General features: G+C 42.9%; 1 protein-coding gene across 1 annotated transcript in view; it reads left to right on the plus strand.

The window, feature by feature from the left end:
* Positions 1 to 18,810, plus strand: part of LOC148509561 (vomeronasal type-2 receptor 26-like) — a 227,550-nt gene that overhangs the window by 192,396 nt on the left and 16,344 nt on the right. Inside the window, exon 6 of the mRNA XM_088442962.1 lies at positions 7,976 to 8,099. Within this exon, the coding sequence (XP_088299088.1) occupies positions 7,976 to 8,099 (124 nt within the window). The remainder of the gene's footprint in view (positions 1 to 7,975; positions 8,100 to 18,810) is intronic.

The following is an 18,810-nucleotide window of genomic DNA, read 5'->3' on the forward strand; positions in this document are numbered from 1 at the left end:
CTGGTTACCTTGATTTCTCTCAGAGCTGTGACCACACAATTAGACCCTGTCTCTTTTATAAATAGCCTACTTATACATTCCAATTGTTCCTTGAAGATTAGAAGGACTTCTCAGAATAAAATAGGTCCTGATACATTGTGTCCAATACCCTAAACTTATTTCCCTATTTATTGGTGACATTATGGTGTAGATTCAATCAGCCATGATATTAGCGCTTTGATGCACAAAATCCTGTTTTCATCGGCATTGTGAGGTTTCCAGTACTTTTGTTTTCAATATTTTCATGCAATCCAATTAAACACCAACCTTATGGCCCTGATAGTGTAAAGTAGCCAATTATGCAACCTAGGGTGGATGGAAACTTCAGAGGGGATGCAATTTTGGTGCTTTTTTCTCTGTACTATTTAAGGTCTGTTTGGGCTTTAGCCAGCCACAATTTTGATCTGCCTGCAGTGTGCAGAGAGAGTCAGTGCCACACACAGATCAATTTGTCTATTTTGCTGTTGGCAAGGACACCTTTGGTGAATGCAAGAACAGCAAATAGAGAGCAGCTTCACTGCAGCCAGGATAGAGAAGATAGCTTCTGGGAGAAGAGGAGACAGCCTTTAAAGGAATATCTCTGGACCCATTTCTTTTACACACACATAACACTGACACTATCCTTCATCAACTCTGACAACCCACTTTGCACTCACCCAGACACACACACATTAGTATGTGACACTTGAAAGTTTAAACCTAGCCTTACTTCACTTAATATGCTAACAGTAGCACTCACACTCACTCAGGGACACATAACTTGTCACTGCTACACTCTAAATATAGTCAAACATCACTTGCTATGCTCCCACTTACACTCACACTCACCAAGGCACACTAAACAACTCACCACCACACTCATTATGCTCTCAATTAGACTCCTACTCACCCAACCACACATAACATGTCACCACCACACTTTAAACATAGCAACATTTCACTTTAATATTCTCACAATAACACTCCCACTCACCCAGGCCTGCCCACACACTAAATTAGTACATGAATACCTACATTCACTCTAACAATTACACTCACACTCACCCAGGCACTTCTACAACCTAAGTTAATCAACTCTAATATACTTTCACACTTACACAAGTACACACACTGCTACTCAGCCATTACAACAAAACCACTTTGATCTCACCTGGCAAACTAATACTCATGCAAGTTATACAACCAGATAGTTTATAAACACACAAGATTATGTGCTAGTTCATGTTAATAAAATGTTTCTTTTTTGTCTGTAATTTTAGACCAGGACAGAGGATGAACGATCATCTAAAGATCAAGAATCAACATATGGAACACCAGGAGAGAAGAAGGGGACCTGTTCAACAAAATTCAAAGACTCCTAAAATTGTGTACAAATCTATGGGTTGGACCGATATCACGAGAAGATATTTGGCCACCGTGCACAGAATACCTCAGAGAAGGAGAAGAGAGCCTTATGGAAGGAGACTGCATCATAGGTTAAAGCAAGCTCTGGGAGGCAAAGAGAAGTTATCATTTGCAAGAAGAGGTACAACAACTGCCGAAGATGTACCAAGAAGAAGATGACCTAGCACCATCAACACGAGCGAAGCACCGGACAAGGCCCAGAACTGGATGTTTGTTGCCTCAAATGTTGGAGAAGATGTGTGATCATATGAATCCCCTTGTGGTCGCAGGCGTCCAAGGGACATTGGACAGCCACAATACATCAATCTATCATCTGAGAGGTATTTTTTTTTATTCAAAGATATTTTCAAACTTTGAAAGTTTACTGATAAATGTTAAATACATTTAATAGAGGATCAGCCAAGACCTGCAACTGCAAGAAGACCAACAACTTCCACCCAACGCACAACTGGAGAACAGGCAAGACCCTAAGAAAGACCACATGAGATGGTTATACCACAAAGGACTCAGAATGAAGGAATGATAGTCACCAGTCACCAGAGCTATAAATGTTTGCAACATCTTTGTTACCCAAATTGAATTAGATTTCCTAAAAGTTGAACCTTAATGATATGTAGATTGGAGAAATGTTTGGTGTACAGTGACACTGTAAATTTATGTCATTCCTGGAGTGTGATGAAATTTTGCACATTCAAATTTTTGTTATTTTTGCAACAGTTAGTTAATGACCTCCCAAAAATCCTTTATAGTTTTATTGTAATTTAAAATATTTTTTTTTCTTTCAAAGATTATTATTATTATTATTATTATTATTATTATTATTATTAATACCAGTTATTTATATAGCGCAAACATATTCTGCAGTGCTTTACAGAGAATATTTGGCCATTCACATCAGTCCCTGCCCCAGTGGAGCTTACACTCTATATTCCCTATCACATACACACACATACACACTAGGGTTAATTTGTGTTGGGAGCCAATTAATCTATCAGTATATTTTTGGAGTGTGGGAGGAAACCAGAGTACCAAAAGGAAACCCACGCAAGCACAGGGAGAATATAAAAACTCTGAACAGGTAGGGCCATGGTGGGAATTGAACCCATGACCTCAGTGCTGTGAGGCAGTAATGCTAACCATTACACCGTCTATGCTGCCCATATTGCAGATTAATCTGCAATAAGAAGGCCAAGGACTGAGGAGGAGAACCAAAGAAGAAGGGAGGACAGGATGGCCCAGGTCCAACAAACTGTCCAGTGTAAGGAGTCTTTTGGGCAGTAATGGGAGCAGGAGGTCAGCACGTCACCAGAGATTTCAGAATGGCCCCTGCTTGTGTCATCTAGTCCCACGGACTAAACTTTTCTTGGATGCGAAGGTAATTCCCCCCAAAATGAGTATTAAACTGTCAATTTTTTTAGTGTTCTCAAGATATTCATTTGTATTTTAAACATTTTGAAAAACAGACAGCATGAGTCTGGATCCACAGTCAAGGGGAGGAGATGAAGGAATAGCATTTATGAAGAAATCCAGACCAAGCAGGATGGAATATTTGCGCTTTGGGCTGCCTGAAACTCAGGAACAGCTGGGTATGAATTATTTTCTAATTAAATATGTGTATTCTTATTTTGTTGAAATTATGGAAACTTCGATGTGTTAAAAGCTTTTTTAACATGCAAATGATCCATAATAATCTAACTTTTATTGTGTGACAGTGTGCTTTGGTCATCATTTTTAATCTTCTTGCATTGCAGCTTGATCAGTGAATCTAGTGACCGACACTCTTGCAAATGGCCAGTCTATAAGTTTAGATAGTCATGTGGCAGTATACTGTAGGTGCAATATACAGGATGTGCAGAAAAATTTAAAAAAAATGTATTTTAACTTTTTTTTTTAAATTACAGAGGACAGAAAAGCAGGTCCTACAAAAAGCGGTCTGGCAGCATCTGGAATCAGCCCCTACTTCTATCCATATATTCTAGTTACAGAGAGTGAGGAGAACATGGATGTGGCAGATGAACCACAGAGAACATCAACATCAGTTGGTATGAATTATTTTTTTTTAAATGGTAACATCTTGATTAAATATTACAGGTTTAAAATGAATTTAAAATCTCTGACCAGCCTCTATTATTATCTGTCCATATCGCAAAGTGATATTTTTATTTTCCATGAAAATATCCTGGCAATGTACAAAGGGGAAACTTGCACAGACAGCGATTGTGCTGTCCTTGTGGGTTATATACACGGCAAGTTGTAGAAGCCTTTCACAGAGGTGAAAGATTTCTCCAGGGAAACTTGGCAGTGCACATGAGCACAGTGTCAGCTTTCAGAGCTGGCCGGGGGCTGCGATGAGAGAGATCAAAAGATCTCTCTCATGCCCCTGGAACCTCCATTTGTTTATAGTAGTTTACACCAACTGAATATGTGTAAACTACTGGGGCTAATTTCCGATAAACTTTGTTTTTTTTGAAGTTTAGTACATAGGGGTCTGACCGTAGTCGCCATTGATATAAATGATGCTTGTGATCTGCTGCACTATTTAGCAATTATGAGAGTTTTTGTGGGAATTATCCTGCATTGTGCTTTTAGTACATAACTACAATACACAAAATTATGCAGAAAATGCATTTTTTTTACTAATTTTATGTAAAATACAGAGTGAAACATCGGCCCCTTAATGTTACAAATAGCAATCTCACCCTATGTTTATTTTAAATTACAGCAGAACAGTTTCAAGTAATTGAGGATCTTCAGCTTGGACATGATCCAGAACAACGTGTTTAGCCTCAAGCCAAATTCAGACTGCAACTAGCACAAGCCTCATCATAACATCCCTACAACAAATAAACACCCAACATGCCTTAATATACCAGCACGCAGAGAACACTATTAAACTTTTAAAATGATTATATATAATTTGACAAAACAGTATTTAACAACTTCATGCTTATATAATATTTGTCTATATTATTTTTCTTATTAAACTCTTTATCAGACTATTTTTTTTTTCAAATGACATTGATAAATGCAGTGGATGGGTGTTCAAATTGCCAGTAAGCATTATAGTTCAATAATTTCTATATACAGGTTGAGTCTCCCATATCCAAAATGCTTGGGACCAGGGGTATTTTGGATAACGGAATATTCCGTATTTTGGAATAATTGCATATCATAATGAAATATCTTGGGAATGGGACCCCAATATACACACAAAATGCATATATGTGTTATATGCACCTTATACACATAGCCTGCAGCTCATTTTATACAATATTTTAAATAATTTTGTGGCTCAACCAAAGTTTGTGTACATACATGAAATAAATTTATGTTTCATTTACACCCTATACACACAGCCTGAAGGTAATTTTATACCATATTTTTAATAATTTGTGCCTTAGACAAAGTTTGTGTACATTGAACCATCAAAAATCAAAGGTTTTATTATTTCAGTCATGCCAAAATTATTCCGTAATTCGGAATATTCCGTATTTCGGAATATTTGGATATGGGAAACTCAACCTGTACTATATAATAACTGTAAAGGTATTATCACAAGTACAAAGTATGAAATATATTATTACTAAATTAAGTACCTGTTGTTGCCCGGATTTAAATGTTCAAGTTATTAAGTTTTATTATGTGATGTCATCTAAATCCATCCAGTGGAAGGTCCAGCAAAGGCTCCCTGGGTCAAAGTTCTGCCCGATGCACTCCACTGTGAGGTCTGACTTGGACCACAAACACTCCGTTAGGCATCCCAGACTATTTGCCACCCCTCTAAAGTTTTCATCGAAATCCATCCCGGTTGACAGTCCAGAATATACTCCACGGGTCAAAGTTCTGCCCATTGTACACCAACAGGAGGTTCAACTGGGATCTCAACTTCCTAATATGTCTTGTGGGATCCAATGTTACCACTATGTGAAGATTTTGTCCAAGTCCATCAAGTGGAAGGCTCAGAACAGGCTCCCTGGGTCAAAATTCAGCCCAGTGTACACCAATGTGAGGTCTAACTGGACCCTAACCTCCCTAAAAACGGGCCAGGATCCAACTAGACTACCTCATATTGGTTTTGACCCAATTGGTGCAGGGGTGTCTGAATGTGTAAACAGATATATCCCAGTACAACTCAACTCTGCCATGTATAATGTGCACAAACCACATTTTAGTGTAGATTGGGATGTGACACAGAACAGTGTTTTCAACTCCAGTCCTTAAGTACCAACAGGTCATGTTTTTAAAATTTTCATCTGCATAAACAGGTGTGATAATTTCTTACTTTATCATCTTAATTGTGCATGATTACAGAAACCCATAAACATGAGTATTACATTTGTTGTTTTACGATAAATTCACCTCAAACTTTGCTTCAATATGCTGATTAGATTCTGAAAAATTATTTTGGGAGTTAACTCATCTTTATATTACTGTCTCTAAAATATGAAAATTGTCTAAGGAAATGGATTTAAAAATGTCTTGTAATATTTAGAAAGTTGAGTTAATAAATTAAGGTGAACACAAAATAATGTCTGGTGCCCTGCGATAAAGAAAACATAAATATGTGTCATTATAAACATACTATAATAGGAGATGTTGTGCACAATATAACTACAGCGGGTAAGCTTATCTGCAAATGTCTCATGTACTGTAGCTGAGTCCCTAACCTCTATAACAAAAAGTGTACTCAGAATATCTTAGAAGAGATCTTCCTTAGTCCACATTTGTAAAGTGAGCAGCAGTCATGAAGGGAGGGGTCTGCCTCGCAAAAAAAAAATAATCATTGCTATTTCGATGTGTTACTTTACTGTACCTGAGATATGAGTATACAAGCAAGCTACTGCACTAAACTCATTTGAAGTGTGATTTATTTATCGGCCAAGCTGACTGATGATGCAAGATAAATATCTATAGAACTATATTCTATTTAGTTTACTACATACCCAGAATCTGTAAAAGCATACAACTAGAAATTATACTTCATTTGAAATCTATGGCACATTTTCAAATTTGGATAGTAACCCAAGCCCAGGCTTAACTAAACAAAATAAACTGTAAAGTGCACCTCCAATGTCGCAACTATACCAAGACTGTAATGATATTGAACTAAACCAGCTTAGAAATTTTTTTCAGATTTCCTAATTAAAGATATACAGTTGCAATTCATCAGAAGTTATCAGTGGGGTGAAAGTATGTACTGTACATATACCTTGTGTTAGTGTTTTGAAAAGGAAGTATTAAGGTGATTTTCAAATAAAAGGTGTATTTCAGCATAATATCTTGTAATCCAGACTTGATGAAATGAAATAATTTTATTTTAATTATTAAAATATAGGATTGCATTGAAATCAATGCATTCTATACAATTTTTATAGGTCAATACATGTCTACCTCAGCTAGTGGAATTTCTACCTAGAAACTCTGGGTCTCTGTCCTCTGCATTGTCTTTGTATTAAGCATCTCATCAATAATTGCAAGAATCAACATTATTTATATGGTTCAATATTAATATGCATTAAAGTGGTAGACTAATAATTCAATTGGTTGAAGTGCGGTTCGGTTCTCCAGAAATCTGAATCCACACAAATGTCATGTATCCGGATAGATCAGAGTCGCAGTTCTGATCTCCTAAGAAGATCTGGAAAGATGCAAGTCATGGTTCTGGTCTTCCCATGGTTTGTAATTCAGGCCCTTTAGCACCCTTGCACTCTTCCCCAGTGTCTGCTGTGCAGTCGATCACTGACTGTGCAGCATGTCAGGTCCCTCCCTCCTGGTGGCCGCAGAGAAGAGCAGCCACCAGGGAATTGCACAATGGTGTGAAGTTCCAATCATCAACGATCTGATTTTTCATTTTGGCGATGTTTTAAAATTCAGTATGTTATGTGTTAAATATATTTTTTATAATAAAATTATGTTCAGTTAGTTATAAATTTATGTTCTTGGTCTAATTCAATCACAATTTCTATTTATTTCTGAACATTTTTTTTTTAATTATTAGCCAGTTAAGTGGTTAAAAGTACAGTAAATTGGGGAAATAATGGAAAGAAGCTGTTGTACAATGGTGTTTGTGTTTTCATTTGCAATATTGTCTATATACTGTAATGTCACAGGTCCCAGTGAGCCTCGGAATTCAGTACATGTGATGCAGTCCAGTGTAGCCATAGGGTTTATCACCATCCATAGTATCTGTACATCAAAAAGCTAATTATACTTTAGTACTCAATGTATAACGCCAACAGATATATTCTTTACACATATAATCTTAATGTTTTTCTTCAATATCTGTCACCTTCTATATACACCACCCTCACTGACACAGCTGATTTGTCCTGAACTTTTATCAGTCATTACAGAGATGACACCTTGTATTTGTCACTGCAATAAGAAGACTTTATCATTTCCAAATCAATGTATTAGTTAAGATCAGTAAATTCCCTGAAGATGTCCACATGGTTAATATTACAAATGAAATCAGCACTTTCCTTCCAGAACAATTTTATAGTGCCCTATTAATAATCATTTTATTTACCAGGTTCCACAAGGTTTTTGTTCTGAAGTCTGTCTTCCAGGAACCAGACGGGCAAAGATGATTGGTTATCCCACCTGCTGCTATTACTGTATCCCATGCTCAGAGGGAGAGATATCCAATATGTCTGGTAATCATATTATATTTGATAAATGTACCTTCCTGCAGTTATGTGTTCATCCTGTGGAGGAAAGTAGAGATGATATATTTGACTTATCTGGTAGTTTGTAATTGTGTAGCCTTCAAATTTGGCAAAAAATCTACATTTGCTTAGAATGAATGGTTTCCTTTGGAAGAATTGTTTGGCCTACCGTTATAGTTAATGATTAAAATTGCCCTTAATCATCTATTGCCATATGTAAACATGGCAATAAGATCTGCTACATGGATTCATTACTATGATAGACAATTTAGCTGTTGCCTGTGCCAAAAACATTTTTGGCCTGATGCAGAGAATCTAATCTCTCACTTCTGTTAAAAACTTGCCATCAGAAGCACCGAGATCGGGGTGAAGCATTTACTTATTATTCAAGCCCAGACTTGTTGGAGGGGTCTTAGGGCCAGATTCTGACCCGGTCGCAAGCACGGTGCACTCGCAACTGGGTCGATGGTGGGCCAGTGCGCATGCGCACGACGGAGCCGGCTCCATCGTGCGCATGTGCAAGATCCGGATAGCTATGGGCACCTCGTTGCACCGGGTCTCATACCAAAGGGGGCGTGTTGTCGATGTTGAGTGACAGCATGCCCCCTTTGGTGGGCAGGCCGGAGGCGTGGCTGCCCAGACGAAGGCATTCCCATGGGATTGCCTACTGTCTGGGGCCGACCCCACTGACATCACAAGTTAGAGCCGAAAGCTCTCTGGGGCTTGCGGCCATGAGACCCTACCACAAGGGTCCCATCGCAAGCCCGATGGTAGTGATGGACTTGACCATCGCGACCATCATCTTGGCTGCTCGCTATAGCTGCAGGTGGTTACCCACAGCTATGCGAGCGGCCAGGAGGCCGTTCTGAAAAAAAATAATGCCTGGCCTTGAGTCAGAGCGAGCTCTTTGTCAGAGCATCAGGCTCTGAATCAAGCCCTTAGTCTGCTGTTGCTTCCTCCTCCCTCTTATCTGTCAGCAGATCCTTTCCCAAGCCCAGCACACTGTGAGCCTGATTCAGACCTGGTCGCAAGCGCTGAGTGGTCGCAAGCGCTGAGCGCTCGCAACTGGGTTGATGTTTGCCCACTGGGCATGTGCAAAACGGAGCCGGCTCCATTGTGCGCATGCGTGAGACCTGGCTATCAACTGGCGCTCTGTTGCTCCAGGTCTCGCACCAAAGGGGGTGAGCTGTCGATGGTAATTGACAGCTCACCCCGTTTGGGAGGCATGGCTGGGGGGTGGCTTCACAAATGGAGGCGTTCCCAAGCAAATGCCTACCATTTGTGGGCGGCCCCACTGACATCACCAGTGATGTCAGTGGGAGAGCTTCCAGCTCTATTAGAGCCAGAAGCTCTCTGGGGCTTGCGGCCACGAGACCCTACCACAAGGGTCTAGTCGCAAGCCCGATGGTAGTGATGGTCTTGACCATTGCGACCATCATCCTGGCCGCTCGCTATAGCTGTGGGTGGTCACCCACAGCTATGCGAGCGGCCAGGAGGCCGCACAAAAAAAAAATGCCCAGATTCAGAGTGAGCGCTCTTTCAGAGCATCCGTCTCTGAATCAGGGCCTGTGTGCTGGGCTGCAGTTGGTCAATGGAGACTAAAACTCTGAATATGTCCCTGACTAAGGGCTCACAAGACACCTACTCCAGCGAGGAGGCATGGTCACACCACCCATAATTAGACAATGTCTACTAAAAATAACTGACCTAGACAGGGTTTTTACAGGCCTGTTTGCCATGATCAGCACTTACTTTAGTATGCGTGAACTGAGATTGAAGCAGGGTTACTTAAAAAAAAAACTGGTGTGACTAAAAATGAATACAATCAAGAGTATCTCACATGTACTAATTATTCTCAAGTTCGGCCACCACTGAGGTTTTTTCAGGTGTGGCTCCCTCTAAACAATGGAAACATTCAGGGCCTGATTCAGAGCCGGACGCTATTTGCGGATGCTCGTTCAGAAAAAGGGGCTGGCTATTTAAATTGATCGCTCGCTCTTTGCGGTCTGTTGACGCCTCTATGTCTGAACGAGCGAACGAAACATGCGCTTGCTATTTTGTAAAGACGCCCCTTGGCCGCTCGCATAATACGTCATCTCCGCTATTTATTAGATTAATCTAGTACATCGAAAGGCGTATGAACTGCTCGCAGTGCTTGTGGTAGCATTTTACTACCGCAATCATGCGAGCAGTTCAGGCTAAAAGACAACCAAGTGACGTGGTTAATGACGGTGCTTTGTTAATTATGCACACCATTAAAACGCCCTTTTTGACCGTTTGGCACGCCTGCTTTCGGAACTCCACTCCCCGTTTTCAAGCACCTTCCCCTGTTACCACCCACAAGCACCTCATCCTGTCACTCAAATTAGCAGGCATTCGCTACTTTGTGAGCACACGATATCCAACCGCACTGACTGGTTGGAGCATGTGAATTACAACCCATACACATGCGCAGATGTGTGAACATCGCTCGGACTAAACGAGCTGCTCTGAATCAGGCCCTTAGTTCTCTATACACAACTACAATGAGACCTTTTAGTAAGTTGATCCCAGTTATAGTTATCCAAAAAAGATCTGGTAGTACAGATATGTAGCCTTGATTCATTCATAATTCACAGACAAATGAATCTAATAAAAATTACAGAGACCAAGTTGTGTAAATGAAGTTTAATATTATAAAATTATAAGTAACATTAAACAGTTTTAGGCACATCATTTGTTATAAAATGAAAGGAAAAATTAACTTTTATAACCACAATTGAAGGGAGCTGAAAGAACACCAGAGCAATTCCCAATTTCAGATTTACTTCCAAAAATGTAACACTTCTGTACATTTGTCGTACCAATTGATCCCTACAGTTGGCTGCCAAATTTCCAATTTTTCTGGTGCTCAGTGTAAATGCAAATTAGGTTTCAGAGACCATTCTTGACTAATATTTTGAAAATATTATTTCTCTACACGTAGACATCAGTCAGTGTTGGGTTTAAATAATACAGCATCTCTTTCTTACCAAATAAAGTAGGAGACAACTTTACAGGTAATGATATTACCATATTCATTATTCTGACCCAATGGAGGGATCTTTTAACGAGTATTAGGAGCTGGGACATTTCACAGATCTTCAAGGAATTTACATGTTATATGATAACTGATATGTAAGGAAGAAGAGTTAGTAGGCTTAAACATTTACAGAGCTAATCATAATGGCTGATATAAGCAGCTCTAACATATATCTGACTGCCACCTTGTCTCTAATCAGGTCATGGGAGATAAACAACAACTTTGAAAACCAAATGATCACATAAATAAATATATATCTACTTGTGGAATTTCCATGTGATATATCCCTGACAATCATACAACACTTCCAGATAGCAGCAGAGTTGGTAGTTCATGATAATCTACAGTACAATTTACAAACAAGCACACAAAAGTTACATATGTAAGACAAAGTCATACAAAATGCAATAAGAGAGTTGTCACCTCACTCCAAAAACATTGATTTAAATATTGTTTGAGTATCTGTGTGTGTGTGTCTGTGTATATGTATATATATATATAAATATATATATATATATATATATATATATATTCCATAGACAAAAAACCTTACGGTTTCATATGTTCCATTAAGGCTGCTTAGACATGATCTGAAAATTCACAAGACCTGCCGCTACCCCACACGCCTACAGCCGTCTCACACTCTGCACCTCCCAAACCAACCTCCTGTGTGCTGTCCCCTCTTCCACCTGTGTTAGAGTACTATTTTGTTGCCCTTCTCCCCTGCATGTAGCCCGGTTTGCTCATCCAAACCCTGATAGTTAAGAAATTTTTAAAAAGCTATGAAATTCCATAGACAAAAAATCTTATGGTTTCATTTGTCCCATTAAGGCTGCTTAGACATGATCTGAAATTCACAAAACCTATTGATTTTCTGCTACTCAAACTCCAAAAAGCAATGAAATTGCGATCATTAAGGCTGATGCCTTAATGGACGTGTTCCTTGCGCAATACAGATATGGTATGCCATCACACCCTGTGGTTAATAGCAGATTCAGTACTCTCACAGAATTAGATTGCTGTCACTCACAAAATGGTGGAGCTGCTTATTCACAGAATTGTGTGCTCATTGGAATACACACAAGCAGTCTATCCAACTGAGGTCTGAGCAGTTGTGTGGCTCCCACATCACAATCTGGGCCAGATTCAGAGCCGGACGCTCTGACCAGAGTGCTCGCTCTGAATCAGGGCCCTCCTACCTATTCTTGGAGCGGCCTCTTGGACGCTCGCATAGCTGTGGGTTACCACACACAGCTTTTGTGAGCATCCATGATGGTGGTCGTGATGGTCAAGACGAGACCCTGTGGTAGGGTCTCTATGACCACAAGCCCTGGAGAGATTTTGGCTCTATCAGAGCCAATATCACTCCCACTGACATCACTAGTGATGTCAGTGGGGTGGGGCCCAGACGGTAGGCATTCCATGGGAACGCCTCCATCTGGCATCCACACCCCCGGCACACCCACCAAAGGGGGCATGCTGTCACTCACCATCGACAGCATGCCCCCTTTGGTACGAGACCCTGAGCAACGGCTTCCTCATTGCTCACCGGGTCTCGCGCATGTGCACGATGGAGCTCCCTCTGTGCGCATTTGGGTACCATCGACCCACTTGCGAGCATCAATCTTCCCATTTGATCACCAAAACAATCTCACTGGCTTCCAACATCCTTCTCACTGCATACATTTATCTTATTTAGAATACACCTTCAGGTCCCTTATTTTTAAAAATATCATACTCTGTCTATGCATGTACACTATCTTCCCCTATATGCCTCCATGCTGCTATAAATTCCCCAATCCCTACTGCTGTGTGGTCTCCCAACTGTGATAGTATGTGTTCCCTCATCCGCACCAATGTTTTTCACCAGCCAGACCACCCTGCATCAGTGCCTTCTCCACAGCCACGCTGCTCTCTTTCTCTTATCTGTGCCACTCTTTCTTCCTCAATCTGCACTACTATGGTTCCTCAACTGTGCAACTCTGTCTACCCTAAGCACCCGCACCACTCTGTCTTCCTCCCCATCCACACCAATCTGTCTTCCCCAATCCTTACTGCTGTGTGATCTCCGAACTGTGGTAGTCTGTGTTCTCTCATCCGTACCAATCTGTCTTTCTCCAAAAGCACCACCTTGCACCCGTGCCACTCTGTCTCCTTCTGCACCACTGCCTTTCCCTAAGCCATGCCACTGTCTTCCTTTCCTCTATGGCACTCTTTTTTCCTCCATCTGCACCACTCTGTCCCCCCCAACTGTGCAACTCTGTCTCCTCCCCCAACCTGCACTACTCTGTCTTCCCCAATCCCTACTGTTGTGTATTCTCCTATTTGTGCTAGTCTGTATTCCCTTATCCGCACCAATCTGTCTTTGCCTGTCTTCCCATGTACATGACACTTACTGCCATCCACGTCGATGTCCCCACAAACCTTGCCACTATGTTTCATCCCCATCCGCACCACTGTTTTCCACCCTTCTGCATTACTTTGGCAACCCCCCTCTGTACTGCTTAACCTTCTCTCCACTACCTTTGTGTCTCACCTATCCACGCTGCTGTGTCTCCTCCCCCCAATCCACACCACTTTTATCCCATCTATACTGCTCTATTCTCTGCTTTGACCTCAGTTGCATAGACTTCATGTGTGTATTCCAATGAGCACACAATTCTGTGAATTAGCAGCTCCACCATTTTGTGAGTGACAGCAATCTCATTCTGTTAGAGTGCTGAATCTGCCATTAACCACAGGGTGTGATGGCATACCATATCTGTATTGCGCAAGGAACACGTCCATTAAGGCATCAGCCTTAATGATCGTAATTTCATTGCATTTTGGAGTTTGAGTGGCAGAAAATCAATAGGTTTTGTGAATTTTCAGATCATGTCTAAGCAGCTTATTGGGACATATGAAACCATAAGATTTTTTGTCTATGGAATTTCATAGCTTTTTTAAAAATTTTAACTATCAGGGTTTGGATGAGCAAACCGAGCTACATGCAGAGGAGAAGGGCAACAAAATGGTACACTAACGCAGGAGGCAGAGGGGACAGCACACAGGAGGTTGGTTTGGGAAGTGCAGAGTGTGAGACGGCTGTAGGCATGTGGGGTAGCGGCAGCAGCAGTGGTGCAGAGCATTGGCAGTGGTGCAGTGCAAAGGGAGCATCAGTGGGGGACAGAGGGTGGAAGAGGGGACCGCACACAGGAGGTTGGTTTGCATACCTTCCAACTGTCCCACTTCCAGTGGGACAGTCTTGATTTTCTGGGACTGTCCTGTCTGCATGCCACAGTGTCCCGCGGTCGGGGGGAAGTTGAGGGGAGAACAAACCGCTGCTCTGCATGGCAGAGCAGCGGGTGTGCAGGAGGAGAACATGCCATGCGCATCTATTCTCTTGTGTAGGGAGAGGCTGGTGGCTGGCCAGCATCTTGGAGAGTGCTGTGCACGCCCCCAAAGTAATGAAAATGGGGGAAGCCACAAGGATCTGCCCCTTTTACAGCAAGCCACACCCACTTTTCAGGCGCGCGACCTGTACCTCCTCAACATCATTAAAAGTTGGGATATATGGGTTTGGGAGGTGCAGAGTGTAAAATTCAAAGAAGGCTGCCACGAGCCAATTTTGGCTCATGACTTCATCGCCCACTCCCTTGGCTGGCTTAAATACAGCCAGCAGTATGAGCCCCATCCATTCAGTCACCAGCCGGGGAGCTGGAGAGACCAGCTGAAGAATGAAGATGACAGGAAGCCTTGGTTGAGTGGCAGCCACGCAAAAGAGCTTACCGGCCACGGCGCTCCAGGTGAAGATGCCATAGAAGTCCTGGATGGGTGACGGCCATGTAAAAGAGCTCAAAGGCCATCGCCCTCCAGGTGAAGTTGCAGCATAATAAAATACTTTTAAAAACGGTGTTTGTTTGTTTTATTTTAATATTTATTTTGCAGGGGTACTATAGGTGCCAGCAGGCCCTTAATACACTGTCTGGCTTCGGCATCTTCACCTGCCGGGCACCAACCCGCGAGGGCTTCCACATCTTCACCTAGTGGCCGACAGCCTGTGTCAGCTCTTTAGCATGGCCGCCGCCCACTAGGATTTCCAGTGTCTTTGCCTGGAGGGCAGCAACCCGCCAGGGCTTTGGCTTTTTTGCCTGGCAGGCATCTATCTGCCAGGGCTTCCACCACTTCACCTAGTGGGCGGCTGCCTGTGTCAGCTCTTTTGCATGGCCGCCACCCACTAGGACTTTCAGTGTCTTCGCCCGGCAGGCACCAACCCACCAGGGCTTCAGAGTCTTTGCCTGGTGGGCACCAGCCCACCAGGGCTTCGTCCTTTTCAACTAGTGGGCGGCAGCCTGTGTTAGCTCTTTTGCATGGCCACCACCCACTAGGAATTCCGGTGTCTTTGCCCGGTGGGTGGCAACCCGCCAGGGCTTTGGCTTCTTCACCTGGTGGGCACCAACCCAACAGGGCTTCGGCCTCTTCACCTAGTGGGTGGCAGCCTGTGTCAGCTATTTTGCACGGCCACCGCCCACTAGGACTTATGGTGTCTTCACCCGGCGGGCGCCAACCTGCCAGGGCTTCGGTGTTTTCGCTTAGGGCACCAACCTGCCAGGGCTTCCACCTCTTCACCTAGTGGGCAGCAGCCTGTGTCAGCTCTTTTGCATGGCCACCACCCACTAGGACTTCCAGTGTCTTCACCCGGAAGGCGCCAACCCACCAGGGCTTCGGAGTCTTTGCCTGGTGGGCGCCAAACCGCCAGGGCTTCAGCATCTTCACCTGGTGGGCACCCACCAAACAGAGCTTCTGGCATCTTCACCTGGGGGGTGGCTGCCACCTCCCCAGGGCTTCTATGGTCCTCTGCAAGTGCCGCCACCTCCAATGACATCATGAGTCATTATTGGCTTGTGGTGGCCATCTTTGAAAATCAAATATGGCCACAGCGAGCCAATCATGGCTCACAATGTCATTGTCAGTGGCAGCTGTTGGACCGGCGCCTGTTCAGGTTTTGGCGGCGGGCCTGGATCTGAGAAGATCTTGTCCCCACCAACCATTATGCTGAGTAAAATTCAAAGATGGCCACCATGAGCGGTGACTGGCTAGCTGCCGTATTTGGCATAATAGCTAGTGGAGTCTGAATCCTCTTGGGTCCAAGCCCTCTGCCAACGCTCTCTCACCGCTGCTGTACCCTCTGCTGCTGCTGGACCCTTCACCTCCGCTTGACCCTCTGCTGCCACCGGACCCTCCATCGTCAACACCCACGCCCCCGAGGACACCCACATCCCCCACCAACAACCATGACCTGCCGCCCGCCGTTGCAACCACTGAGGCCCCCACCGCCACTGTCCTCATGGCACAGGTGCTGCTAGCTGCACAGCTTGCACTCCAGCAGTGTAGTGCATATCCCGGAAGTGACATCACTTCCTCTCCAGTGATAGCACTTCATCTAAAGGGGGAATGGGTACAGTATAGTGCTGTCATTGGAAGTGTATTACCGCTGACACAAGCAATCCACAACTCCACCTAACTACTGGTAAACAGGGCAAAACGCCCATACCAGGGCCCGTCTATGTACTCATAATGAGATAATACAATAAGTAAACCAACAATCAATAAAGGGCATATCAAAAATGAATACGGGTATAAAGACATAATCATGTAATCCCCATAGCTATAAAGTTTAAAGAGGACCAACAATATAAGTAACCAGCAGGTCTCGCGATCCATACAATACAAATATTGTTAACACCTAGACATTTACCATCACACAACATGTGAAAAATACCCTTATTCATTGTTGAAGTTCTATCGCTGGAGAGGAAGTGATGTCACTTCCAGGATATGTGATCCACCGCTGGAGCACACGCTGTGCGGCTAGCGGCACCTGTGCCATGAGGACACCATTTAAGAGACCGGCAGGTTTCAGGTAAGTGTGTTTTCTATTCTTGGGGCCTGTACCTATTATTTATTTGACTATGAGGCTGGACTGCTTGAGAAAGGTCCATTTGGGGACTGAAACGTCGCTTTATACATGAGCCTATTTTGAATATTAAAATTAAGCTGCAATTACTGGTGAGTGCCATCTCTTCAATTCCTATGCATGCTGTTGAACCTTTGTACTCTGGACACAAAGCTGATGTGCACCCCATTGATGTGACAAATGTATTGATGTGAGTGCTGAATCTTGTAACTATATTATTGATGCCTGAGTGCAATCTTTTCTAGCACCCAAGCCGGATTAATACATTTAAAACTAATACAGTGTCTTCTATGGATATTGGATCCACTTATTTTTCCTTACAATACTTTTTTCTGAAAGGATAATTTACTACTATTACACAAATTTTTTTCAGTGGAGTACTGCAATTTGATTGAACCCTCTAACCCTGTATCATACACTCTATAGGGATAACTGTGTGTTTATTGTATATATGTGATTATCTTTACCCTATACTGGCTTTTTACACCATCTCTATGTTATTGTGTATTATCATTACATTTAAATCTCAATTCTAATGTCTCAGGACAAAGCTATTGCCCTTGATGAGGGCTTATTATCTGAGGCAGAGTATTGTTTATACTCATTGACAGATGAGGATGCAGAAAAAGTTTTGTTTGATAGGAATGAATTTAGTAGTCTGCCAGCTGAAAAAACAAGTGATCTTTATTATAAATTATTACATCTGAGGAGATGGGAAATTGATTTGACCTTGCATGGCCAATTTTTGTTGGAGTAATGCAGATCCAAGAAAATTTTTCATGGGTTTAGGGTCAATAATAATCCAACAATTGGCTGGGATAATCCTAAACTCTGTGTAAAATGGTGCGGGGTCCTTAACAAATGTGCATTGGATCTAATACTATTGGTGATCGAAGAAGTGGGCACAGAATTGGCCCAGGTGAAGGTGAATATCGCCCAGTTTGATACCAATACTCTGCAATGCTTATATGGTGATAAAACAGAAAATTGGAGTACTAAATTACAAACTCAAATTGATACATATAAGTGTGACTTGATTTCCTTTAAAAGAAAAAAACTTAAATACAGTTAATAATGACTATAAGAATCATCAGGTATATAGATGGTTAACGGGTAATGTCAGCCACAAGAAGGGGATGCAATCGGGAAACCAACTGTCTTAATTCTGACAGCCGGCTTTCTGATTGCTTTATCCCAGCGATGGATAAATTATCGGTATCATTATCTAGATGCCTGTCATTTAGCCGACGCCGGGAGACCGGCGCCTGGCATCCCGATCAAAGGGATGCCGGTCGCCACCAGCGGACAGCCGTGGGGCGGAGGGTTAGGTTTAGGGCACCAGGGGGGGACTTAGGGCTAGGCAACCCCTGGGAGGGTTAGGGTTAGGCTAGGGGGAGGGAGGCTTAGGGTTAGGCACCCCCAGAGGGGACTTAGGGTTAGGCTCCCCCCTGGGGGACTTAGGGTTAGGCAGCAGGGAAGGGGGGTTAGGGTTAGGCACTTGGGGGGAGGTTAGGTTTAGGCACCCCTATGGAGGGTTAGGGTTAGGGGGTTAGGTTAATAGATATTACCTCAGGCTTCCGCTGCTGGGAACTCTGCTTCTGTCACCTGCCGCTGCCGGGATTCGAACTGTCAGCCACAGGGCTGGTGGTATTTCATACTGATTCTCCCCAGAGCGCAGATAA

This window comes from Taudactylus pleione, unplaced genomic scaffold (genome assembly GCF_031769625.1).
Source record: "Taudactylus pleione unplaced genomic scaffold, aTauple2 ptg000319l, whole genome shotgun sequence".
Classification (NCBI taxonomy): Eukaryota; Metazoa; Chordata; class Amphibia; order Anura; family Myobatrachidae; genus Taudactylus; species Taudactylus pleione.